We start from the raw sequence: 27,179 nt of genomic DNA, 5'->3' as shown, positions 1-27,179 counted from the left end.
AATGCCTATGGCATCTAGGGTGACTGGCAAGAGGCTCAAGGGACACCCCCTGCCCCCCGGTTGCAGGAAACATTGATCTTGATCTGAGTGGGAATATGGCAAGAATGAAGAACAGATAAATCCAAGAGATATTGAGAGAGGTATTTAACTCTCAAACTGACAAAGAGAATACAGGAGGAGAATTAGGATTGGGCGAAGAATGATGAATTTGGTTCTGAACACATTGGTTATAGGACTATGTAAACATTCAACCAAGCTGTACACTGAATATTTGTGAGCATCACTGTATGTATGGTATATGATAACAAAAATATTTTTGGATAACAAAAATGTTTAAAATAAAAGTAAAATAGAGCAGCATCAAATTTTCAATAAGACAAGGAAAGTCTGTGGCGTGTCAGGCCTCATACATAGGCAGCGATGGCAGAGTTGGGAAGCAGATGTCTAGCATTAACCCGCACAGTCTACTGACAGAAATCATGTGGCTTAATTCCCAAGCGCCACTTGGAATCTTCATCCCAAAATCTGAATTTACACAGTGTAGTTCCTGCCCTGTTAGGTCTTATTGATTAATATAATCACAATGTCAGTGGAGAATTCTAAATTCTCCATGCAAAATATTATATGATGAGAAGATACTCAATAAATATGTTAAAGACCTAGTAACACATGACAGGTGTAGCCTACAAATGCTGTAATAGTTGAGAGTTTGTAGAAGATGCTGGCAAAGTTTCTCCAAGGACATGGGCATTAAGCTAGAAGGTCCTAAAAGGTAGGAACAGACACAGGGGTTGCAAAGTACAGCCTATGCAAGTATTTGATTTGATTTCTTTTTGTTTGAATGGCACAATCTTTCAAGAGATAATGTGACTAGACATATTTCTGGAGAGCCGTAACCTTACATCATGCTTTGTGTATATGTGCCCGTTTCCTAGGCATCTGAATGTGGGAGAGTCCCTATGAAGGAGTGCAGCATAAACAGAAGATCATGAGAGTCTAAGTGAGTTATTAGATTGCACAAGTAGTTTGGGCCCACATCACTCAGTGCCATGAAAACCATCCTGAATGTATTCTGCAGGCAATGTTAACCAAGATGATGACCCCTGTGTATTTCAGTAGTGTGGGCCAGTTGTGTGACTAGCATTAATAACAATAAATACTGTAAGCAGCTTCTGGTTCTTTCAATGTGATGCCAAGCATCTGGACCTTTGGAAGTGAATTTCTTCCTGCTTTCTTTCAGTTGCAATCTGAACTCTTGCTATTCTGCAGAGAAGGCTTCTGTTTAGATAACTGAAGGAGGGAAGCTTATATAAAGTAGGTTAAAAATTTTGTTGAGACTCATAAATCTTAGAGGAGTGTTGAAATGATTAGCAAATAAAGCTATAGATGCCAAGAGGAACAGTTTTAGTGGTGCTTCTTATGGAAATAAAGTTGTTTGAAACCAATAACCATTCTGCAAGGTTGTGCTGGCTTGAGGAACAGTTGTCATGCAATGAAATTACTGATTTAATTACTGATATAATTTTTCACTACTCAAAAGGGTAGGTAAGACAGTTCTTTGACATTATAATGTAAGGTATTCACTTTATCAGGGGCTGGTCATATCCAATGTTTAAGAACTATAATTTATGCATACATGTATGCTGAGAGATTGAGATATTTAATTGTTATATTGCAGACTAACATGCAGGAGAGGTTGTCCTGAGTTCTCCTTTGACTGTACAAAAGAAATCTTTCATGATTATTTATCTGTGCCTTAAAAAACTTGATCATAATTTTTATTATTAGCATAACTTTTGGTAGAAATAAACTCTAGTTTAGCCTTATGTTTTATTTGATAGAATTATTAAGGGTAGTGGTATAAAAGTACAAATTCTATTGCAAAAAGTTGGACATATGATGGATTTTAACAGAAACAGAGAACCCTGGTCACTTAAAAATATTGAGACTAGAGATGTGGATTCATGGTTTTAAATATGTAAATATAGATATAGAAATAGATACGTTTGTAGATAAATATATTCATGCATCCATTGCCTAGCTCTGTCTGCTGAGAGGACTTAGAAGCAGTGACAGACCAGTAGCAATGGACATACCCAGCATTGAGATCTTAGTTTGCAAATATATCTTTCTCCACTAAAAGGAACCAGGGATCTTTGAGAAATGGCTGATTCCAGGGTTAGAGCAAAGAAAATGCAAGATGAGCCTGGACCATATTCTTATAACAGAAAGTAAAGAACTACACAAAGAATCATAGGGGCATGTCAATAGGACAAGTGAGCCTTCCTGAAGAGGTGTATACTGGCCAAATCCAGGACAATTGAAATGTCAAAATGAATAATGATAGTAATGGATTATAACCCACTGAAAAGAAAAAGAACTCATAGGTCTAGAAAGATAGATAGATGGATAGAGAGATAGAGATAGATGGGGAAAAGGTAGATAGAAAGAAGAGAAGGTTCTTCCTTACAGTTGGAAGCCAACTAATAAATGTAGAAGGAATAACGGAAGTAGACAATCATCATTTGGCAACTATCATAATAATAACTGATTTGGGCAAGTATCATCAAGAAATATATAACTAGTAGGTGAAGATTTTAGGAGGAGTAGGATACTTAAATAGACTCAGAGTATCTCCCCATAGGTACTTACTAATTTCAAACAGAAAAACAACACCTTTACTGAGGAGAAAACTGATGGAAGTCACCACCTTAACCAAGTGATCAAATTAATACCACCAATAATGGGACAAGTTGACATTGTGTGTTCCTGATAGGACATTTGTATATATAAAATAAAATCTCAACAGTGGTGGCAGCTATTGTTTGAAATATTTACACCTACAAAATATTTGGGTGGGATTTGGTTTTGCTTCTTGGTTTTGAATAAATTCTGATTTTGTTCTAAGACTTTCTAAGCTTATTTCTATTACGACTATCAACTTACTTAGATGTTTTATTCAGTTATATCCACATAATGTTAATGTCCAGAATTCAGATGTTCTGTAAAATACTTTCTAAAGTAGAGTTCTCAAGCATGACAAGGTAACAGTTGCATATATAGTCAGTTACTATTTAAAAAAAAAAACCCTCTCCTTGTATATAGGCATTTCCTAAATGTTCATCTTGGTTTTTTTTTTTATTAGAAAATCAGACAAAAATCCTATTTCCCTTTTTGTTTCTCTGCTAATAGGAAAGAGTGGATTTTAATGCCCTACTGCTCTAGCTACAGTTAGGTAAATGCGTATTTTTCTATCATTGGATGTCAAGATCTTTTATCTTCATTTTATGGAAGTAAATGTAGTGTATTCAATAATGAAAGGAATTTCCCCTTTTATTTCATTTACAAACCTATGGAATGTACTTAACTGAGCACATATATGCAAATATTTATTATGCTATAAAAATGTCAGAACCTACACCACTGTGTTCATCCAGGATTGTAGGATAAGACTTTGGAAGAGAGGGTGGGGATTATTTTATTTTCAAGTGCTTCAAATGATACATATTGCCTACAGGTTACATGTAATAAACCATTTTGATAATAATATTAGCTTCACCTGAATTTTAAGTAGATAATGATTCAGGTCTTAGTATAGTAATACGTAAAGAGAAACATACCTCGTGCAGACAAATGAAAGCTGGAGTTGTAGATAAATCAACAAACCGTTCATCTTGGATGTTAATTGTGGGTGCTATGGCATAAACGGGGTCCTTTTGATCCTTTTCATCTTTTTCCTCTTCCTCTTCTGGTTCTGTGTCTGTAGTACTGTCTTCCATTTTTCACAATTCTAAAATAAATCATTCCATTTTCAGCTATTTCAGGATGTCATCGCTTATAAAGTAAAATGGGTGGAAAATAATAAAAGCAAGCAAAAGTCAACTGGAGTAAGCTAGCCTCCAATGAAATTATAGGTCAGGAAAGTTGGCTATGGATAAATTATTATAAAGACTATTTTGTTGTAAAGATACACTTCATTGCTACATTCAAATCAAGAATTCTTTTTTTTTTAATTAAAAAAGTGTTTATTTATTTTGAGAGAGAGAGAAAGACGGAGTGTGAGTAGGGGAGGGGCATAGAGAGAGGGAGACATAGGATCCGAAACAGGCTCCAGGCTTTGGCTACCCAGGTGCATCTCAGATCAATAATTCTAATTTTTTTTAATGTTTATTTATTTTTGAGAGAGAGACAGAGTGTGAACAGGGGAGGGGCAGAGAGAGAGGGAGACCCAGAATCCAAAACAGGCTCCAGTCTCTGAGCTGTCAGTACAGAGCCCGACGCGGGGCTCGAACCCACCAACTGTGAGATCGTGACCTGAGCCGAAGTCGGACACTTAACCAACTGAGACACCCAGGCGTCCCAATAATTCCAATTTTTAAAAGCAGGCTATTGTTGCACTACTTGGAGAAAAATGATATGAATAGAATGTAAGTTCCATGAGAGCAGAGACTTAATTTTATTTGAGTTGGCACTCAATCACTATTCATTGATTGGGTAAATACCTGTAACTTCCACTCTTAAAATATAACAAAAAGTTAATTCAAATTAGTTTTGGGGAAATAAATGCCAACACACTGTGGTGGTCCACACTGCCTGAGGCACACACCTGTGCACCTGCGCAACAGGCTAATTGCTCAATACCTGAACTGCCTGCTATGGCCACAGCTTGGGCCGATTCCCCACCACCTTGACTATCTCTGCTGTTACTTGTGTGCTCAACTGTCCCATCAGGCTTCACTTACAAAACAGAAGCTCAAGAATAAAATTAAGGATATTAAGGTGGTGACACTAGAGCATTAAACCAAGTTCAGGGCCCTTTAATACATACATACTTTTTTTCAGTGCCATAAAGCAGTGTTTTAAAAGAACCTGTTGTTATTGAGGCATCACAATGCTTTGATTTTGGCAGTTAATTATAGTTTATTGTTTAAATCTTCAAGGAGCTGAAAAGGTTTGATTATATAATCTAGATGTGTTTATGTTTATAAGCAAAAATATGTACGTTCAATCATTTCACGGGTGAAAAATGTTAATGACTATCCCAGAAAAGTATCTCCTTCAGAGCATTAGACCATACCTGTGAATTTTAGCTTTATTTCAAATAAAAATGAAAGTAACAATATTTCAAACCAAAAACAGTATAATGAATCCTCAAGTGCCCATCAATCAGCTTCAATACATATCAAATCCTGAGCAATTTTTGTTTTATCCAAACCCTTCCACTTACCCCTCCACTCTCCATATTATTTTGAAGCAAAACCTAGACCCTTAGACTTAATAATATAGCCAAAGAACTCCATAACAACATGCAGAGACAGCCCTCAGGCCACTGCAGAGCTGCCCAGCACACTTTGCAAAGATGTGCCATAGCTATTCAAATCATTCCCACATTATAAAAACAGGGGATGTTTCCAGTTTTCTGCTATCATAGTTTTTTTTGCACAGTGTAGTACATATATTTGTTTAAAATATATATTTAAAAGCTCTTGGAACTTTCATAATCAAGATGGCATTGACTTTAAAAACTTAATTTCAGGGTTGCCTGGGTGGTTCAGTCAGTTAAGCATTAAGTGTTATGTTAAGTGTTAAGTTAAGTGTCTGACTTCATTATAGGTCATGATCTCGCCATTCTGAGTTCCAGCCCCGCAGTGGGCTCTGTGCTGACAGCTCAGAGCCTGGGGCCTGCTTCAGATTCTGTGTCTCTGTCTCTGTCTCTCTGCCCCTCCCACCCTTGCACTCTGTCTCTATCTCTCAAAAATGAACATTAAAAAAGTTAAAAAAAAAAAAAAACAATTTCAGGGGTGCCTGGGTGGCTCAGTCAATTAAGTGTCTACTTCAGCTCAGGTCATGATCTCATGGTTCATGAGGTCAAGCCCCACCTTGGGTTCTCCACTTTCAGCACAGAGCCCACTTCAGACCCTTTATCTCCCTCTCTTTCTGCCCCTCCCCAGCTCGTGCACTCTTTTTCTCTCTGTCAAAAATAAACATTATATATTTGAACTTAATTTCAGGCAATCTTCTGAAAGCCACTGCACTTTAAATATGGTAAAGCTTACCTAGGCAACAAAAGAAGGGCACTATGCTGAATTTGTACAGATTTCTCAGTCTCCTGAAGTTTTCAGTCTCTATTATCTTGAAAACATTCCAAATATTTTAAAGCAGGTAAAACATTAAACAGAGGGAAGCAACTAAAAGACACTATAACAGAGTTCTGATACACATTATCAGACAAACTTTGACCTTTAGAAAAGAAAAGGGAGAGTGAGTAGGGAAGTAAGAAAACACAACAGAGACAAATACAAAAGTCTCATGTGAATTTAAACCTAAAACACTAATTAATCTAATTAAATAACAGGTTGGAAAGCGCTTGAGTAGATAGCAAAGTTTAACGGAGAAAACAAATATTCAAGGATTCATTAATGTAGGATTGCAAAGCCCATTACATTAATATTACCATGCTGTTGGCAATATGATTGACAGCCATAAATAAAACAATAGAATAAAATACATTCTTAGTCTACAAGATATAACCAAGAGAACATTTATAAAACATCTTAAATTCCTGGTGTATGAGGAACGTAGCTATCCAGTATAGTAATTCTAGAGACGTATAATCTCCCTAATACATAAGTCAATTAAGCAAATATTTACTGAGTTGTTTTATGAAGATCAAGAATTTACAAAAAGGCAAGTAATTTACAATACAGAGAGAAGGGAGTAGCTAGCTCTGTATCATACAAGGGAAGGTAAAATAAGCCTAAAGAAAAAGCAATGTTGGTAGGAAGGTAGATATGGCTTTAAAGGCAACTTGAAGCCTGAAATTTAGATTTTAATCTATAGTTGTTGGAAAACCATTACATTTTTTTTCTGCATCGAGGAGTTATCTGAGTTTGTAAAGATGTTGGTGACAATAAGAGGAATGTTTTTTTTTTTAATTTTTTAATGTTTATTTATTTTTGAGAGAGAGGGAGACAGAGTGCAAGTGGGAGAGGGGGAGAGAGAGAGGGAGACACAGAGTCTGAAGCAGGCTTCAGGCTGCAAGCTGTCAGCACAGAGCCCGAGGTGCGGCTCAAACTCACGAATGGTGAGATCATGACCTGAGCCGAAGTCGGAAGCTTAACTGACTGAGCCACCCAGGCGCCCCTACAATAAGAGGAATGTTTTAAAAAGGGTGTGAATTTGAAGGCAAGGAGACAATTTAGTGGCTATGAGTTAGCTCCCTTTGCTATGGGCAGGGGATAGATTCATTGGTGAGCTTTAACCAGACCAGGTGTCTAGCCTCAGGGGCACTCAGCCGACTGGTGAGCAAGATAGAAAATAATCAGAGAATCACAGAGATAAATGTAAAAATAAATATAACTGAAACAGGTGCTATGCAGGCATGCACTGCAGAAGCAAGGTAACCATGTGCTGCACATTTCCAGCAGGCGCCATTTCCTGAAAAATGGCAAAATGGTGCAGGGAGGAAGCCTGATTGGAAGGTTAGATGCTGAGAACCCAAGCCGAGGCAATACCATGCTATGCCGTAGGAGTCTGAAGAGGAGGAGAGGACGTGGTTTTGTGGGTCTTTCTAGAAGAGAGAAGACAGGTACTGATCTTCGACACAGAAAAGCAAAAGACTAGTGAACCCTGAGCTCCTGTATAATTCACACTTTGTCTCAGGGTTAAAAGATAAAGCCAAAATAGGAAGCTTCACAAAGAGTAATTAAGTAATGAATATTGCAGGATATGCCTTGTTTTGTAAGACACAGCACTGCTTCCTCTTCTCTAAAGCTAAAGAAGTGATCATCATTTTGTGTTTTGATTTTGAACTCTTAAGGAAAGTTTTCTTGACAGTTACAAGCAGCACATGCCAAAAAACATTACATGCACAAGGGAATGGGGTAGGATACACCAAGGATGTGTGTTTTTGAAGGTAAAAGGGCAATGCTTACTTCTAGAAAGATACAGCAGGAAACCACACTGGCGTTTGATATTATTTACCACTGAACCAGCACAAGATTTGCTCATTTTAGAATAGCAGGATATAATGCAAAGTCCAAAACGATATGGTCCTACACTGAACCTGAGCATTCTTTTTCATAATTTAGTTCTTCTGTCCACCCTGGAAACAGGATCACATGCTCCTTTCCCCAGCAGGGCATTGCTAGAGGTGAGTTACAGGACAGTTTCTGCAGTGACTTAGAGCCATACCTGTTGGAGGAAGGGAGATGTCTGGGATGCCTATTTTGTTTGCTTGTTTCAGTTTACTATACTTATTTAAAAACATAGACATGGTAAAATGGGGTTACAAAAATTGTGGTATATTTAAAGCTGTATCAGTGTTTCTCTGTGATTGTATGCATATTCCCTTTTAGGGATAAGGCTAAAAGTCAACACTGAAGGCCCTTTGTGAGAGGCCACTGGTCCACATATGACAGGCTCAGAACATAGGGCAGCTGGTCCCATATGTGTCCTCCAGTTCACTCAGATCCATTTAATCCAACAACAACATCACCACAGGACACCACCAGCTTGGGAGTCCTAAATGCAACAGATAAAATTATTGCACATATTCACGTCTAGCTCTTTTATTCATGTACAATTATACAATGCACATTATTAGAGAAAGACAAGATGCGACTTGAAACATTTTTTTAAAGATAGACAGATTTCAGATCATGTTTTTAAAAAGAGGGGTAGAAAAGCTTTGTCATTCAAAGGCCCAACAAATCAAACCACAACTTCTTTCTGTTCCTGAAAAAAAGGAAAAGAAAAAAAAAACTTTGCAAAAAACCCCAATCTGGCACAGAAAAAAATAAAACCACTGCAGATCAGTATGTACAGATAAAATCTACCTCATAACTGAAGTGTCAAAGCAACAAAGTAGGTTAAAAACATACATACACATAAAAGAAAACTCTTGAGAGGAAGCTCCAAGAGCATATTGAGGCTTTAAGATTTTTTAATGTTTATTTATTTTTGAGAGAGAGAGAGAAAGAAAAAGAATGTGAGCAGGGGGAGGGGTGGAGAGAGAGGGAGACACAGAATCTGAAGCAGGCTCCAGGCTCTGAACTGTCAGCACAGAGCCCAATGCGGGGCTCAAACTCACAACAGCGAAATCATGACCTGAGCCAAAGTGGGACGCTCAACTGACTGAGCCACTCAGGAGCCCCTATTGAGGCTTTAAAGTACATGTTCACAGTATTAGATAGTTAAATCTTAAATTATATGCATGTGTAACCAGTGAGGAACCTGTTCACTGCCCATGAGCATAGAGAACCAAAGACTCTGTTATAGGTTAAGGAAGCTGAGAGCGCTAGGCCTTCTCCCAACTCATTTCACTTAGTCCTTTTGCCTTCCTTTGAACCTTCCAACACCAAACACAGACCCAAGGAAAGTTATTCACCCTCTTTTTAAAACTTCTTACATTTTCTCTTCTTTTTCTCAGAAACCCACACAGTCAAGATGAGCTCCATAGTACTCATTTCTGAGTGAGTCAGGATGGGAAGCACCATCCATGTGGAGACTGTCATAGAAACAGACATGATTCTTGTCTCTATCATATGCTCCTGGTTGCCCTCACCAACATGCGGGCACTGCTGCTGGGTGGTCACTCACCTGTGCACTTACTAATAACAGCATTTATATAGCCCTTGACAGTTTAAGCAAAGCTTTCCTTCATATTATTTCACTTTATTCTTATGACAACCATGTTCGTAACTATTATTATCTCCATTTTATAGAAGAGGAAACTGAAGGTCACAGAATATAAGTGATATGCCCAAGATCACACAGCCATAAATGGCAGTATTTATTCAAACTCATGTCCGCTGGCTCCAAATCCCTTACCCTTTTCTATTATACCATATAGGCCTCTTGCCATGGCCTTGGTAAAGCCCTTTCCTCCTGGCCTCCAGTAATGTAAAACAGGATCAAGGATCAGACTGGCTAATGCAATTTGACTTCTGTCCCTGTAAAGGTTTAAGCTAAAACCCCTTTAGCAAACAGCAGGCCAATATAAGGTAAGTCAATTAAAGACAACTTAGTTCTTGTAGAGCAGTGATTACTAGGCAGTCCATGAGGTGGTAAGACTGAGCTGTGCAAAACAATGAGCTATAGAACTTGTTGCTATAGTTACAAACCAAAGGAAAGCTTTCACCTCTACAAAGTGTGGCAAGAAACACTGGTCTTATATCTGCAATAATTTATAGTCATTCTGCAAGTCCAGTCAGGCTTCAGAAATTCAAAGATGCCTGAGAGGCCCCCATAGTTCCCTTAATGGTTTCCAAATAATTTGGTAGTGAGTAGAAACTGAGCTCCAAATCCTGTGGAAGGTTTAGAATGTTTAAGTAGGTCTGAAGTTGACAGTGTTTCAGAAGGTCTGTGAAGCAGAGATTCTATGTTTGTGTGTGATATAGAATCTTCACATTGCTGGCCATTCCTTACTTTTGCTATAAAAATATCCATGTTTTTCAAATCTACTTCCGCCTTTGTTTGAATTTTTAGAAGCATATCTGAAAGCACATTCATAACAATACCAGTCAATATGTCCTACTAATTAGGCCATTGCCTTGCAAACCTGCTCTTTTAATTTACCCCTTTCCTCTCCCCCATACCCTAGTCTGTAGGAACTGTGAATCTAGATGGGTCTTTTTCCTTAGCAAAGAACTTCATTTAGTATGGGCTATTCCTGCTTCCCATCTGCAACAGCCCTGGCTCTTCCCTTCCTTCTTGTCGTCATCGTCGTCGTCGCCGTCCTCCTCCTCCTCCTCCTCCTCCTTCTCCTCCTGTTATTTCATCAAAGACTGGGATTAGTGGCTTTAACTTAGTCTACCAGGATGACAACATGGAGTAATGGAAATGAATAGCCTGAAGTTAATCAATTCAGGGTTGAATTTCATTCTTCCCTTTCCTGTGTGAGCTTGGGCAAGATATTCATCCTCTAAGTGGATATTTCCTTTACTGCAAGATGATTTAAGGGTTGTTGTGAAGATTAAATGGAACAAAATCTCAGCCCAGACCCAGCATGATCAATCATTAGTTCCATTTTCAGCCCTTCTTTCTTCTTAGGAGAATGGAGGCAGGGCTGAAAATTCCAAACTTCTAATCATGGTTTGTGCTCTCCTCAATACATGTTAGCTCCCTCCCACCAATTTTGGGTTCTTCTGTTTTCATGTGTAATGTGCCTTAAATGATTTTGACAGGGATCAAATAAACAGAGGTCAGCCTAGGACTGGATCAAATAATTTAGGAATCTATAGGTTGGACAAGGTGATCTGGGTCTTCTCTAGCATGAATTTGTCCCAGAATACCTCTTAAGATTTGGTGTAAGAGTCCTGGTAAGCCTAACCTTCAAATCCCACTATGAGACGTTTTAATGTAGGAAAAGAAAGACTATGTAGGATACTGAGTATTGCGGCAGGGTGGGGGTGGTGGGGGGCGAAGGGGAGCAAACAAAAAAAACCTTTAAAGTCCTTGAAAGAATATGTGTCAACTCTTAGGGCAGGCCCAGCTTTAGGCCGTAAGTAGGCAAAGTTCCTTCTCCCATGTCTAGAAATTTCAGAGCCTCCTTTTCATTGCATAAGTACTTCCTGTTCTCAGGCTTCCCCTGGCCCTGGGCGGAACTCCACTTCAGTCTTCCTCCCTTTGGGCAGCATCCCTTACTCAATTTCTTTCCTTCCTGTAAAAGCAAAGGTTCTTATATTCATTATAGGGTTAGAAGAATATTTACCAAGCCAATTTTTCTACCTTACATTGGAAGAGGAAGTTAAAAATAAAATCTTTGCCAAACTCAATATCACAAGATTTTCCCCTATATTTTCTTCTGGATCTTTGAGAGTTTTAGCTTGTCTACTTGCATTTTTTGTCTATTTCAAGTTTTTGTGTGTGGTGTGAAGGGTTGATATTCTTTTGGAGAGGAGAGGCGTATGGATATCCAGTTGTTCCAGCACCATTTGTTAGGAAAAGTATCTTTGCCATTGAATTATCATGGCATCTTTCTCAAAAATTAAATCAGTCTATGGGGCGCCTGGGTGGCTCAGTCGGTTAAGCGTCCGACTTCAGCTCAGGTCACGATCTCGTGGTCCGCGAGTTCAAGCCCCGCGTCGGGCTCTGGGCTGATGGCTCAGAGCCTGGAGCCTGCTTCCGATTCTGTGTCTCCCTCTCTCTCTGCCCCTCCCCCGTTCATGCTGTGTCTCTCTCTGTCTCAAAAATAAATAAACGTTAAAAAAAAAAATTAAATCAGTCTATTTCTATGTTCTCTCTTTTGTCCCATTGATTTATGTCTATTCTTACACCAATACAACATTGTATTAATTATCATAGCTCTGTAGTAAGTATTAAAAGGAGGTAGAATATGTCCTCAAACTTACTTCTTTTTTCAAAAATGTTTTAGCTATACTATGTACTTTTGTTCCCATATATAGTTAAATTTTTTTAATGTTTATTTTAATTTTGAGAGAAAGAGAGAGAGAGAGAGAGGCAGAGTGTGAGTGGGGGAGGGGCAGAGAGAGAGGGAGACACAGAATCCGAAGCAGGCTCCAGGCTCTGAGCTGTCAGCACAGAGCCCCATACAGGGCTTGAACTCACGAGCTGTGAGATCATGACCTGAGCCAAAGTCGGATGTTTAACTGACTGAGCCACCCTGGCGTCCCTCCCATATATATTTTAGAAGCGACTTGTCAATTTCTATTTTTTTAAAAAGCCTACTGCAATTTTGACTGAGCAATGAATCAATACATTAGTGTGGGGTGATATGCCATCTTAATGTTGAGTCTTATTGTTCCTCGAACATTCTCCCCACTTATTTAGATCATCTTCAGTTTCTTCAGCAATGTCTTATGGCTTTCAGAAGATAGGTCTTGTATATGTTTTGTTAAATGTATCCCTAAGTATTTCACATTTTGTATGCTATTGTATTATTTTTAAATTTCAATTTCCAAATGCCATTGTTAGTCCTTAGAAATACAACTGGTTTTGTTATTGACCTTGTGCCTTATAACCTTGTGAAACATTTTTATTAATTCAGTAGCTTTGCATAATATACCTTGGAACTTTCTACTGACATGATTGTGCTTTCTGCAAATAAACACAATTTTACTTCTTCATTTCCAACGTAGATTCCTTTTATTTCTTTGTATTGCCTTATTCCACAATGTAGGATCTCCAGTACAATGCAGAACAAAAATAGTGAGAGTGAACATTCTCTCTTTGTTCCACATCTTAACAGGGAAAGCATTCAGTCTTTTATAGTTAAGTATGGTATCAAGTGTAAGTTTTCATAGCTGCCTGTGGGGTGGAGGAAGTTTCCTCCTACTCCAAGTTCATGGAGAGTTTTTAACAGGAATGGGTAATGAATTTGGCTAATTTTTGTTAATGCATTGAGATGATCATATTTTTCAACAAATTATGCTGGAACAACTGGACATCCTTATGTAAAAGAATGCACACACCTCAAACCATACCCTGCATCATTTACAAAAAGTAAACTGAAATGAGGTACATACCTAAATGTAAAATCTACAGTAAAAAATGTTCAGAAGAAAACATAAGAGAAAATATTCACAACCTTGGTTTGGAGAAAGTTTTTTTTCCCTGAGATTTTTATAAATCATAAAGGTAAAAATAGATATTTTGGAATTTTTCACAATCTAGGAGATCTGCTCTTCAGAAGACGGTATTGGGAAACTGAAAACAAGTCACAGATAGGAAGAAAATATATGCAAACAATGTAGCTGATAAAAGACTGGTATTGAGAAATACAAAGAAATCTCATCACTCAATAACAGGAAATCAAACAGACCAATTTTAAAAATGGGTAAAAGATTCGAACACATACTTAACCTAAGAAGATATACAAATGGCAAATAAGAATGTGAAAATATGCTCACTTCATTAGTAATTGGGGAAATGCAAATAAAAATCACAATGGGATATAATTACACACTTATTAGACTGTTTTAAAAAAAGTGACAATACCAAATGTTGGTGAGGACGTGGAGCAACTGGAACTCTCACGTACTGCTAATGAGAATACAAAACTGTACAGCTTCTTTGGAAAAGTTTACTTATTTCTTATAAAGCTAAACATACATTTATCAAATGACCCAGCCATTCATTCATATGTACTTATTCAAAGGAAATGAAGATATACATCTATTCAAAGGCTGTACACAAATGTTTATATTGGCTTTATCAATATTCACCCCAAATGGGAAATGCCCCAAACTGGAAACAGATTGTTTTCATACTGTTCATACAATGGAATTCAACTCAGAAATAAAAAAGAATAAACTACTGCTATATTCAACAACATGGGTGAATCTCAAATACATTATATTAAGTCAAAAGGCTATGTATTATATGATTCAATTTATATGAGTTTCTGGCAAAGGCAAAAGTATAAGGATAGATCAGTGTTTGCCACGGACTGGGTGTTGGGGGAGAAAGAGTGACTATAAAGTGGCATGAGGGAGCTTTTGGCAATGATGGAAAAATTCTACATCTTGTCATGGTGGTTATGTCACAGTATACATTTGCCAGAATTAATAGAGCTGTCCACCTAAAAAATGAATTTTACTGTTTTTCTTTAAAACCAAGAAAAGCAGGGGCGCCTGGGTGGCTCAGTCGGTTAAGCGTCCGACTTCGGCTCAGGTCATGATCTCGCTGTTAGTGAGTTCAAGCCCTCTGTGCTGACAGCTCGGAACCTGGAGCCTGTTTCAGATTCTGTGTCTCCCTCTCTCTCTCTGACCCTCCCCCATTCATGCTCTGTCTCTTTCTGTCTCAAAAATAAACGTTAAAAAAAAATTAAAAAAAAAAATAAAACCAAGAAAAGCAAACAAAAGAAATGAACTTACACAAAGTGCTAAAACTGTAGACCATCTAAACAAAGAAAAAAAAATTCTAAAAGCAACCAAGTTCTTTTGTCTCTACAAAAGAACTAAGTTAGACAGATAGAAGTCTTGTCATTAGCAAAAACTGTACTTCTTCAAAGTACTGAGAAACGGTAACTGTCAACTAACCTATTATTTAAAAGGGCAAAATAAAGACATTTTCAGACAAAGTCTGAAAAAATTACTCAGAGATCCATTGAATAAATATAAAAATATACTTCAGTAAAAACAAAACTAAATCTAGAAGGAAAGAGGTGAGCATATAAATTGGTAAATGTTGCTAAATTCAAACAAGCACAAAATATAAAAAACAATAACAACTACTTGTGTGGCCTCAAAAAACAAAGTGAAACTAAAATATACAAGGCAATATGACATGAAAGATGGAAAGGAAAAAACTGATGTTAAAGAATTCCATTGTTCAAAAGGAGGATGAAGGTATTGATTGATTAGAGGAAACAGGTGAATAAAGAAAAATATATAGACTAAATGAATGGAGAAAAAAGAGGACCCCACCCTGAAAAAAGCAAAAAAGAAAGATTAATAGAAAACACAAAATAAGATGGTAAGAATACATACAAATGAAAGAGTAATTACAAAAAATGTAAGTGGATTAATTTACCTATTGAGACAGATTCTCAAATTGGTTTTAAAATATCCTGCTGTATTCTGTTTATAAGACACAAGCCCCAATTATAAGGTCACAGGTTTGAAGTAAAAGAATGAAAATATTTTTAGGTAAAAATATGTATCAAGACAGAAAGTGGGGCACCTGAGTGGCTCAGTCAGTTGAGCATCTGACTCTTGACTTTGGCTCAGGTCATGATGTCATGGTTTGTGAGTTTAAGCCCCTCATGGGGCTCTGTGCTGAGGGTGCAGAGCCTGCTTGGGATTCTGTCTCCTTCTCTCTGCCTCTCCCCTGCTTGCTCTCTATCTTTCTCTCAAAATAAATAAAAATAAACTTTAAAAAGACAGAAAGCAATACTAGAGATAAAGAGGGTCATTACTTAATGACAAAAAAGAAAATTTATCAGGAAGCAATATGAATCTTGAACCCATACATAACTAACAGCATTGTCTCAAAATATATAAAATGTAAGTGATATTTCTACTCAGTGCTACCACTGTGTGAATGGTTGAAACACTATTGCTATCTTGTAGAAATGGCGTTAAGTATTAGCACATACAAGAACTCTTGCCTAAGTTAGCTTTAAAAATTTTTCTATTATGAATAAACTTTGGTTGCAATAAAATATTATCTTAGACACACAAACACATATACACACAAATACATATTGTTTTAGCATACAAAGTACTCGAGAATATTTGTAACATAGGCAACCTCTCAAGGTGTTTAAAGTGGGGGAATTTGACCTCATTAAATAATAAACTTTTTCCGGTACATCATCTGCATGGAAATAACATGTAGATTTCAAATGAGGCTACCTATGTGTTCATTAAATACTTCTTAGTACTGTCAGTTATTAGTTTATATTATTGATTTATTAAGATTTCATAAGAAGAATAAAAGCCATAAGATATATTTATTTTAAAAGTTTATAATGGAGAAAGTTAGCAAATTCCTAGGGCTTCCCTCACTGAAGAATTCCAGAATTCTTTAAGTTACATTTTTCTGAAAACTCTCTCATGCCCTCTGCTGTCCATCTATTAACAATTATTAAATAAAATCTTAATGGGCACTTAAATTTAGATAGTAAGAAATTCTCAACCTATTTCATTATTTGAGTTAGTCTTAGGAAACAATGTATTTTAAGAAATTCTTTTAATATTTTAAAATTATAGATGTAATATATGTTTATACACAAAAAATGAAAAATTAATTATCTCACTACTTAGAGATAACCATTGTTATCAAGTTGGAATTGTTTTAATGGAATATATTTTAAATACAATTGTATTTTAAAATTACTACTATTATTATTATAGAATTGAGATCATACTAAACATACAATTTGGCATTCTACTCTTTTCACTTAATATTACTGTGAGATAATAGAAAAAATATATATTGATCTCTCCTTGGTTCCTGGCACAGGGTTCCTGAAACCCTTGTAATTTCTGGGTGTGATAGGATTACCTTTCGTTCTAATGAGGTGACTTTGGGTGGGCTCCTGGATGGCTCCTGGATGAGGGTTTGGAGAGCACAAACCATGATTAGAAGTTTGGAATTTTCAGCCCTGCCTCCATTCTCCTAAGAAGAAAGAAGGGCTGAAAATGGGATTAATGATTGATCATGCCTACTTGATGAAGCCTCCATAAAAATCCCAATAGTATGGGGTATGTAGATCTTCAGTGTAGGCAGACAAATCCACACAAGGAAGGAGACACATCCCAACCCCAGGGAGACAGAAGCTCCTGTTCTAGGGACCCTCCTAGACCTCACCCTATGTATCTCTTCATCAGGCTGTTCATCTGTATCCTTCATCATATCTTTTAATAAACTGGTAAACATGTTTCCCTGAGTTCTAAGAAACACTCTAGTAAATTCATCAAAACTGAGAAGGGGGTTGGGGTGCCTGGGTGGCTCAGTCAGTTGAGCATCTGACTTTGGCTCAGGTCATGATCTCACATTTTGTGAGTTTGAGCCCCACATTGGGCTTTGTTCTGACAGCGTGGAGCCTGCTTCAGATTCTCTGTCTCCCTCTCTCTCTGCCCCTCCCCCTCTTGCCCTCTCTCTCTTAATAATAAACATTAAAAAATAATAATAAAAACTGAGAAGGGGTTGTGGGAACCTCTGATTTGTAGCCAAATCAGACAGAAGTTGTGGGTAACCCAGGGACCACTACATGTAATTGGCATATCAAGTAGGTGAGAGCAGTCTTGTGGAACTGAGCCCTTAACCTGTGGGATCTGACACTATTTACAGGTAGATAGTGTTAGAATTGAGTTAAACTGTAGAACACCCAGAGTATCAGCAGAAGTGTTGTGAGTGTGTTAGTAGTGTGAGAGTAATGGAGAAACACACAGAAAGAGAACTGGAGGTTTTTCCTTTCCAATTATATTATGGAAGTTTTCCCATATCATTGAATATTCTTCAGAATATAATTTTAAATTGTTGCAGAATATTCCAGATATATACTGATTTATGTAACTATGACTATTTCTGGACATTTAAGTTGCCTCACTTCTTCATTATCATAAGCAACTCTATAAAACAAAATTCTTTGAACATAAGTTTTTTGAACATCCATAGTTTTATGCTTACATTAAATCCCCAGAAGTATAATTTCCAGGTCATGTATACACATTAAAAAAAATTTTTTTAATGTTTATTTTTGAGAGAGAGACAGAACGTGAGTGGGAGAGGGGAAGAGAGAGAGGGAGACACAGAATCTGAAGCAGGTACCCGGCTCTGAGGTGTCAGCACAGAGCCCAATGTAGGCCTCGAAGTCACAAACTGTGAGATCACATGAGATCACTCCTATAATCAGAAAAGCAGTTTTTCAGTCACTTTTCTTTAGCTTTATTTGAAAATAATCAAACAATGATTTGCCACATAGACAACTATGGTTCATTTGCCAATTCCATTAACTTGGTTGTTCTCAAAAGGAAATATTACCATAGAAACAAAATAATCTGGTAGGTATTCCTAGTTAATCTAAAAATATTTGGCATGTGCACAACAGATGTGAGTGCATTCTTAACTTGCTTAAACCAATGCCTTTTTCAAATTGATTTTCAAAGTTATCCCTGTGGGTTTTCATTAAAAAGACAGTTTGAAGAGCAGTTTGAATAATTATGACCAAATGAAACACAAAGCCAAGGACAGAACTAGTATACAGCAGGAACTTGGTGAACCTAAAAGCTAAGCATCTATCATAAGTCTTCAGTAGGAGGGAGAATAAGGAGGGAGAAAGAACTAGGAGGACAGAAAAGAGCAAATGATAACCTAAGAAAACACTGAATTTTTAAAAAGGTAATAGCTGGCAGAGAACCCTGTGACCTGGGACCATGAGGACTTTAGCCAACTTCATTAGGACTTAGCTAGTCTCTCTATCACTATACCTCCCAGTAATTCTGCACTTGGCCAAGGGCTTCAGTTTTCTAAGACATTTGGTTTCAGCCCTTGCATTTTATTAAACATCATTGCTTGCAGTTTGTCTTTACTAAAGAACTTAGGGAATAACTGGTAGGAGGAGAAAGGGGCACAGAAAGGGAGAGATATGTCGGCAAGCAGGAAATAAATCTCATGGGTTTTTTTTTTTCCATTTTTAAAATTGCCCATAGAATTATAGAAGATAAAAATGCCTTACAGAGTCATTTAGTACAATCCTTCTTCATCTTAAAGCTGAAGAAAGAGATCCAGGAGACGCAGATAAAGAGCCAGGTGACAGAGCCAGGAAATAGTCCCATGCTCTTCTCATTGCACTATGCTGACTGATTTTTCTTTGTAGGAGCATTTGTAGTCAAAGAGATCAGTGCTGCTGTCAACACAAGTTCTGATCTCTCAGATATTTCTTTGTGACTAAGAATCAGTGCTATCCCTAAAATAAAAATACAGTAATTTACACGGCAATTTTGTAGCCTGTGCCTCATGTTCACATCCATTTATATCATTTGATCCTTACAAAAACTCTGAGGCAAGACAAGGAAAGTATTATTGACCTCGTTTTAAGGACAAGCAATTAAAACCCAGAGACGTTCAATGACTGGCTTAAGATCACTTAGGATCAGGAAGAAGGCAGGGCTCTAATGCTATTCCTAAATTTGTTATCAAAAGAGGGAGTTCATCAAAAAACACCAATCTGGCTCTTTACCCTCTTGCCCAGGGATTCTCCATCTCAGGGTAACCCCCACTAGTTTAGTGAAGTTTGGATCTAACCACCCACCGAGGGTACTTTAGTTTGCATCTAGTTCTCACTTTTTAAAAGCGCAGTTTCTTACCCCTTAACTTGGTCCTGATCCTTATTTAGTTCCTATATTTCTCCGTGGATTAGGGCCTCCAGGGTCTCACTCCAGAGCTCCACCCTCTATCAAAGTAGTCGCGTCCCGGGTATCCAAGGAAACCACGCAGTCCTGCCCACCTTGTTTCTTCCGCGCTTTCCATTGGCCAGTTGGATTCCCAAGTAGATTTTTTTTTTTTTTTTCCTATTCCTCCAATGGCTAATGGGCTTCAGGCCAGCAGCGCACGCCTTCGGAGGCGGGTCTAACACGTGGTCCCACTACCCTTTCTACCCTGCGCATTGCCTCCTGGGATATGTAGTTTCTAAGCTGCTCAAAGCCCTTCGGACCTATCGTCCCCTTTGAAACTACGTATCCCATGCACCTTTGCGAAAGGGGAGGGCGCAGGCGAGGAGTCCAAGTCATAGTAGATGCTGAGAGCTTTGAAATTTCAACTTGCCGGTGAGGCGTGTGCGGTTGAGGTTTAAATTGCCAGAGAAAGTGGTCAGTCTTGCTGTTGCTTCAACAAATCCTCTCAAACGACCCCCCTTTGACTTGAGTAGGCGTAGTGGTCAAGTTGACTGGCTGGTGGCGAGACCGGCCTGTGGTTGAGGGGATTAGAGGGAGCACGAGAGGGGCGCGCCATGTTCGCCCCCTGCTCGGGCTGGGGGTTCGGCCGCCTCCGGCTCAGCCAGCTCCGAGTTGGGTCCGGCAGAGCTGCGGGTAGCTGGGCGTGTCGGGCTGGTTCGGCCCGGGAGTACGGCTCAGGTGGGGGCCAGCGCCAGCCTGGGTCCGAGCCCACAGTCTCTCGGCCAGGGCTTGCGCGCCAGGCTCTGAAGGAGTGGGCGCTGCTAGTGAGCCCGTTCGGTCGGCTGCGGGCGCGGCTTCCGTGCCATTTGGCCGTGAGGCCCCTGGACCCCCTCACCTACCCCGACGGTGACCGTGTGCTGGTCGCGGTGAGATCAGCGGAAGGCGGGGCGCGGGGCCTGGCCGGCCTGCAGGTGAAATACGACGAGGCGCTGAAGGAGGTAACCATCGTGTCTGACACCATCGACCCCCAGGCGTCCGTGGAGGTGAACGCGCCCCTGAAGTTTGGCAAGTGAAGTGAAGTGAAAACGGGTTTGGGTCCCAGGGCACAGCCGGTGACCTTCTGAAATTGGGCAGACGTGCACTTTTCATTGGTTCCTTTGACTTTCCAACCCAATTTACTATTGTCCCCCCTCGGAACCTGCTCCCCCTTTTTCTTTTTGTTTGTTTTTTCTTGTTCTACTTTGGGTTTCCTGGTGAAAGTTAGACATCAGGTTCGCAGTTAAAGACATTGGAAACCTCATGGAATAATCTAAGTCAAATATTATTTGTGGAACCCTTATATTCTCCTTTGGCACTTAGTTCCTAATTTTTCTGTCACTGCACTTTGTCAGTAGCAAAGTGGTTAATTTTTCAGGGTTGTAGTTTCTTGATAATCCATTCAGTGCTCACAGCCTGGGGTCTGTTCCAAAACAGCTCTGTCTATAGGATGTTCCATATCTAACCTGGACCAAGTGTTCGCTTTCAAATAGGCACCCAGCCTTTTACTGATACGTCTCCATTGTAAATTTTCCATGAGTAGCAGTCTTTGAAAACACACACACACGCACGCACGCACGCACGCGCACACACAGTAAAACTGCCTGGGAAACTTCAGTTGATAATGCCTGCAATGTTTCTAAGTATTTGGACTCCATGATATTTCTCAAATGCAAGCCAGTGTGTACACATTGTTCTAGGGAAGTCTCCCCAGGCTCTCCTTCCTGACTGAAGGATGATACTAATGATGATCATAACAGCAGCTAACACTTCTAAGATAGTCTTTTCTAACCCTTACAATTGCGCTATAGAGTAGATACTGTTATTGGCACTGTTTCACCTAAGGAAGTGGGAGAGATAGCAAGTTTCATCAAGTGTTTATTGTGGGTGACAAAGTAGAAAAAATCTATGCCTTCGTGAAACTTCTGTTCTCATGGGGATAGATCAGCTATCTCTCAGATATAAAGTGGTGGAGCTGGAATGGGAATTGACTGCAGTCTGCTCAACCACTATGCTTTACTGCTTCTCAACTTCTTTAAACTAGTCTAGATGAATAAGAGACCCTAACCTCAAAATAGAACCCTCTGGGTTGGGGAGAAAGATTTCCCGTTATATTATCATAATAAAAAATGGACTAAGTATCGAAATAGAGTTAAGCAAAATTTTTATGGTAGCGCAGATAAAAGTGAAACCATCCATACTAATGATCCTTAACCTCATTTTTTTTTTTGTAGATTCCTCTTTTTAGAGCCAGAATCCCATTTCCAATTTACCATTTTCTACATGTCTATACACGAGCTCCTTAAATCAACATAATTCAGTTTTCTTCATACTTACTTGTTCCTCCAGTTTGTTTATACCTGTTTCTGTGAGTAGATAAGAGTAGCATTATTACCACTCAGTGTCTGGCCTTAACTTTTCTACCTACCTAGTGGGGGGGTAGAGTGTATTTAGAGTATGTTTCTTTCTCCCCATGTCTATCAACACTGCCTTGGATGAAGGCTATGTTGCAACACTACTTAACTGGGTAAACGCTTCTTGGTTACATTTGTTTCCATGTAAAGATGGGGTAAAACTGTTGGTTTGTATAATTTAGATTATTATAGTATTGCTGTTTATTAAACCTTTATAGAGACTGCTATATACAAAACTAGAAAATTTTTTATGCCATAACTATTAAAATTGTGATATTAAGCCCCAGTAGTTTGTGTGGGGGGGCAACAAACACAGATACATACTATTCCTGTACATGCTTTCAATTTATAGGAGATTTGAGAACAAATCTTTAAATCTTCATGAATATGAGAAGAGGCTAACTGGCATATTCAGTTTACCATAATGACTTAAAAAAAATTTTTTTTCTTTAATATTTATTTATTTTCTGAGAGACAGAGACAGAGACAGAGCGTGAGCAGGGGAGGGACGGAGAGAGGGAGTCACAGAAGCCAAAACAAGCTCCAGGCTCTGAGCTGTCAGCACAGAGCCCGATGTGGGGCTCAAACCCACCCACAAACTGTGAGATCATGACCTGAGCAAAGTCGGATGCTTAACCAACTAATGACTTTTTAACTTGCTATATTCTTATTCGAACCTGTGTGTGTGTGTCTGTGTGTATGTGTTGTCTCAGTGGGGAAGAGGCTTGTATGATCTTTCCCAGGAATGTCTATAATAACTAGAGTCTCTGATGACCTCCCTGACTTGTCTCCTATATTACTTACTTTCTCTTTAGGTGATACAGGTCAACAGAAATCACTGCTTTATTTCTTAAAACAAGCAGAAAAGGGCACTACATCTGGTCCTGTTGCTGTGGTGGGACCCCTTAGGTGCTGACAACTGTGCTCTCTCCAGAGTTCAGTAATATTATGAACATAACTCAGGAGCTGGATTTCTAGGGGTTACTAAAATGCTTTGGAGCTCATTAGCCATAGTACTAATTTTCTTTTTCTTTTTTTTTTTTTATTTCTAGATTTGAATATTAAGTCATCAGGGTCTGGCTGTGTAAAAGTCCAAAATATTGAGTGTGATAATTGCAAAATTGAAACTGAGCAGGGGACTGGCATCTTACAGTCTGTTAAGGTATGAAAATTTTTCTAATTGTGTTTCAATATTACTGTTTTAAAAAACCTTAAACTTTGAGCTGCAGTATCAAAATAAAACTATTATTCTGAGTATCATGTTGAGAATGTTAAGTATTATTTATTCATCTTTCAGACATTACTGGCAGAAATTTTACCTTGAAATCAGTTCTGTTCTGAAAGTCCAGAGGTTGTAGCAACTCTGAAGGTTTTCCTCATTTTTCTTTATTTTTTTAATTAAAAAAATTTTTTTAATGTTTATTTACTTTTGAGAGCATGAGTGTGCATACGAGAGCAGTGGAGAGGCAGAGAGAGAGAGGGAGACAGAGGATCCAAAGTGGGCTCTGGGCTCACAGCAGAGAGCCTGACGCGGGGCTTGAACTCAGGGACTGTGGGATTGTGACCTAAGGCTGAAGTCAGATGCTTAGCAGACTGAGCCACCCATATGGCCCATCCTCATTTTTCTTTTAAATTTCATTTTAAAGTGTACAGTGAAACTAATAATACATTCTTAGTATTCTGAGATCTTATTAAGTTAAAGAAATTTTTGTTTTAACAAACAGTTTTATTCTGTTTATTAAAGAGTAAGGAAAGGGCCTTAAGCACTAAAAATATGCTTAATGAAATAAGTTAGAGAAAGATAAATATATGATTTCGCTCATATGTGGAATTTAAGAAACAGAACAGATGAACATGGGGAAGGGAAGGAAAAAATAAGATAAAAACAGAGAGGGAGACAAACTGTAAGAGACTCTTAAATACAGAGAACAAACTGAGGTTGCTGGAAGCGTGTTGGGTGGGAAGATTGGCTAAATGGGCAATGGGCATTAAGGAGGGCACTGGTTGGGATGAACAGTGGATGTTATATGTAAGTGATGAATCAATAAATTCTATTCCTGAAATCATTATAACACTTTATGTTAACTAAGTTGGATTTAAATTTAAAAAAAGAAAAATAGATTAAAAATAAAAATAAATTAAAAAAATAAAAATATGCTTAAAATAGTAGTCACATTTTTAATGTGTTAAGTAGCTCATTATTTAAGGATTAAGTAGGTATTTGTGCTAAACAACAAAGGATTCATCTTGTTTTGTAATAACACTTTAAAAAAAATTTTTTTAACGTTTATTTTTAAGAGAGAGAGAGAGAAAGAGAGAGAGAGAGGGGGGGAGAAAGAGTGAGGGGCGGGAGGGGCAGAGAGAGAGGGAGACATAGAATCTGAAGCAGACTCCAGGCTCTGAGCTGTCAGCACAGAGCCTGACGCGAGACTCGAACTCACAAACCGTGAGATCATGACCTGAGCTGAAGTCAGACACTTAACCGACTGAGCCATCCAGGCTTCCTGTAATAACACTTTTTTATTTAATTTTCTTAAAATTAGATTGGTCTCAGCTCTAAATGATTTCAACTACATCTCTGATAGGCGCTAGCTTTTCATTTCTACTGCTACTTCTTACACTTGCATTGTCAAGTACTTTTGTGAACTTTGATGGCATATAACTTTGTTGAAGAGAAGTCAGTCACCTTTGCTTCATAATTGCAAAACATTTTCATTTTTAGATCCATAAACACTAACTAGAATGTTTAATTTGATGCATTTAAAAATTTTTACATCATTTGTTTTTTGCAGCCACTTTTATTTGCATACCTTCTGTTGCAGGGAGTATGGCCGGAGTCGAAAAAGATGAGTCTGCGAACAAAGTGCAGTTAAATGAAGGTCCTCATACTCTAGTGGGAATGAGGCCCTGACTCCAGAATGAAGCTTCTTTTTATTAGGATAATTGCTAAAGGCTGTGTGCATAAAGTCAGCCAAGCAAGTGTGTTAATCAATGTAATGGTTTAGCTTTTCAAGGTTGAATTTCCAGTTAACTGGTTTCTATATCACTAGGAAGGGTCAGGTGTGAAGGAGGATCCGGCCTTTGACAACGTTAATGGCTCTAGGCGTTCCTTATGAGCCTCAGCAGTGTTCAGCTGTGTAAACATGTCCTAAGGCCTTGCACCTTCTCCAGCCCTTCCCTTTTGAAGTCCTTTCCTTTGATGCGTCTCTCCTGCATCTCCCACATCTCCCCCTTTTCTTTCATTTGGCAAAGCTGGAAAGCAAAGACAGAGGCTCTTGCAAAGAGCCTATTCTCCGCTTCGTTGCTGTCCTCTTCTCCAGACTAGGTATATGCAAAGTAATAAGACAAAGATTAATATAAAAATACCAATCGCAGAAAAGCTTAAGGGTTTTATATAATTCATTGGATTCAATCCCGAGATTCTATTAGTTATCTCAGATAGAGAAGGAGCACCAGAAATCATCTCAAGTTTATTTTTGAATGTTTCATAAATGTCCTTTTGTAATTGAGCTATATCAGCAGAGGTATTGCCTTGATTAAGAAGGTGTCGACGCACCAGGTCCCGTGATATCTTAGATTGATTATATACATGGGGGTGACACAAAAGGTGGTTATGTTCCAATCACACTGAAGCTTTATCTGTTGTTGTAAACTAATCAATTGATCTCCTAGAAAAAGAACAGCTTGTTGCAAGTCAGATAATTGGCTCTCTATTTGGCTATCGATCATCTGTTGGCTGTTCCACAGCCTTTCTGAATCTTGATGTCAGTTTTGTACAAAGTGGGTGGTTTGTACAGTCTGATGTAGCACAAAACCGGCTGTTGCTGCTGTAGCTGTAATAGCTATAATCCCAAGTACAGCAGTTACCAGTAAAGCTACAAACTGTAGGCTGCAGTGTTAGACATGTTTCAATATTTCATCTATGAGTAACATTTCAGGGGAGTGTTGCCAAAGCTGATCCATGATTACAGGCATCCAAACCCCATTATGTGCCTTAAGGTTATATAAGCTTTGTTTTTCCTGGTTAAAAGAAATAGTAGAATTAAGACAAGTATCAAAAGAACAATTATGGCAAGAAGATTGTTATCAGGGTCCCAATGAGGCATGCCTAATATAAACAGAGAAGGAAGTCTGACACATGCTTGGATTTTATGAGTCTCATTTAATCTAAAAGAGATGGAGAATTTATTTGAAATATTCATTAAGTGGCCTTTCCAAGTGGCCATGCCTAATAATCTAGTACCAATTTTCTGAAGTTCTGAATGAACTGGCCCATCAGGTAAACGTGGGCGGGGGGGAGCCATCCCTCCTTCATGCCATACAATGGGTTCAGATGTTACATCTGAAATGATGTCGTCTTGATATCGACGCCATCGGAGCTCTCTTTTGGAGTATTTGGTCCAAACAGAGCCTACAGAGGCCCAATTCATGATGCTTCCTTTGGAAGTATTAAGAAGGACTCTATTAATCTCTCCTCTACAGAGCTCCCAATTAACCCATTCCTCAGGATTTATAATCTTTCTTAATTTACATCGAGGCAATTTAGGAGGGTGATCCTATGTAATTCTTTGACTTCTCATGGAGACTCCCTGTAATAAGTACAATATAGAGACATTAGTCCCATTGGGTATTTTTGTTATCCATGCCTGTGAACGAACTGTAACACAGTGTTCACCTGTTCCAAAGCATATAGGTGGCCCATCTGCACCTACAGAATATTCAGGGATTATTTTCCTTCTTCTTCTGGTTTAAATGGGCCTCTATTATCATAAGGTCCAGGCAACCAGACTGAATGATTTACATAAACTGGGAAAGAGGGATCATCCCATGTAATTAATCTATTAAGAGGCGGATTTAGAATATAAGCCCAATATGTGTGATTCTCTTTAGTGCTCACGATAGGGTAAGAACTGACATCACGGCA

The 27,179-nt window shown here is 38.4% G+C and overlaps 2 protein-coding genes across 4 annotated transcripts in view; one reads left to right on the top strand and one right to left on the bottom strand.

Annotated features, from left to right (window-relative positions):
• The window catches only part of CCDC146 (coiled-coil domain containing 146), a 115,295-nt gene extending 95,370 nt beyond the window's left edge, over nucleotides 1–19,925 (bottom strand). Inside the window, exons 1-2 of the mRNA XM_042915992.1 lie at nucleotides 19,779–19,925; nucleotides 3,621–3,790 (exon numbers count right to left, since the gene is read on the bottom strand). Coding sequence (XP_042771926.1) covers nucleotides 3,621–3,779 — 159 coding nt within the window. The 5' untranslated portion in view covers nucleotides 3,780–3,790; nucleotides 19,779–19,925. The remainder of the gene's footprint in view (nucleotides 1–3,620; nucleotides 3,791–19,778) is intronic.
• Nucleotides 19,926–20,064: 139 nt separating this feature from the next.
• FAM185A (family with sequence similarity 185 member A) overlaps nucleotides 20,065–27,179 on the top strand; it is a 90,355-nt gene continuing 83,240 nt past the window's right edge. For all 3 annotated transcript variants that reach the window (XR_006196569.1, XM_042916201.1, XM_042916193.1), the window contains exons 1-2: nucleotides 20,065–20,870; nucleotides 23,308–23,417. Coding sequence is in view for 2 of the 3 variants with exons in the window: in XM_042916201.1 (XP_042772135.1) it covers nucleotides 20,420–20,870; nucleotides 23,308–23,417 (561 nt within the window). In the remaining variant the exon portion in view is untranslated. The remainder of the gene's footprint in view (nucleotides 20,871–23,307; nucleotides 23,418–27,179) is intronic.

Source organism: Panthera leo, chromosome A2, assembly GCF_018350215.1.
Source record: "Panthera leo isolate Ple1 chromosome A2, P.leo_Ple1_pat1.1, whole genome shotgun sequence".
NCBI classification, from domain to species: Eukaryota; Metazoa; Chordata; class Mammalia; order Carnivora; family Felidae; genus Panthera; species Panthera leo.
This window is presented reverse-complemented; position numbering and strand designations above follow the sequence as displayed.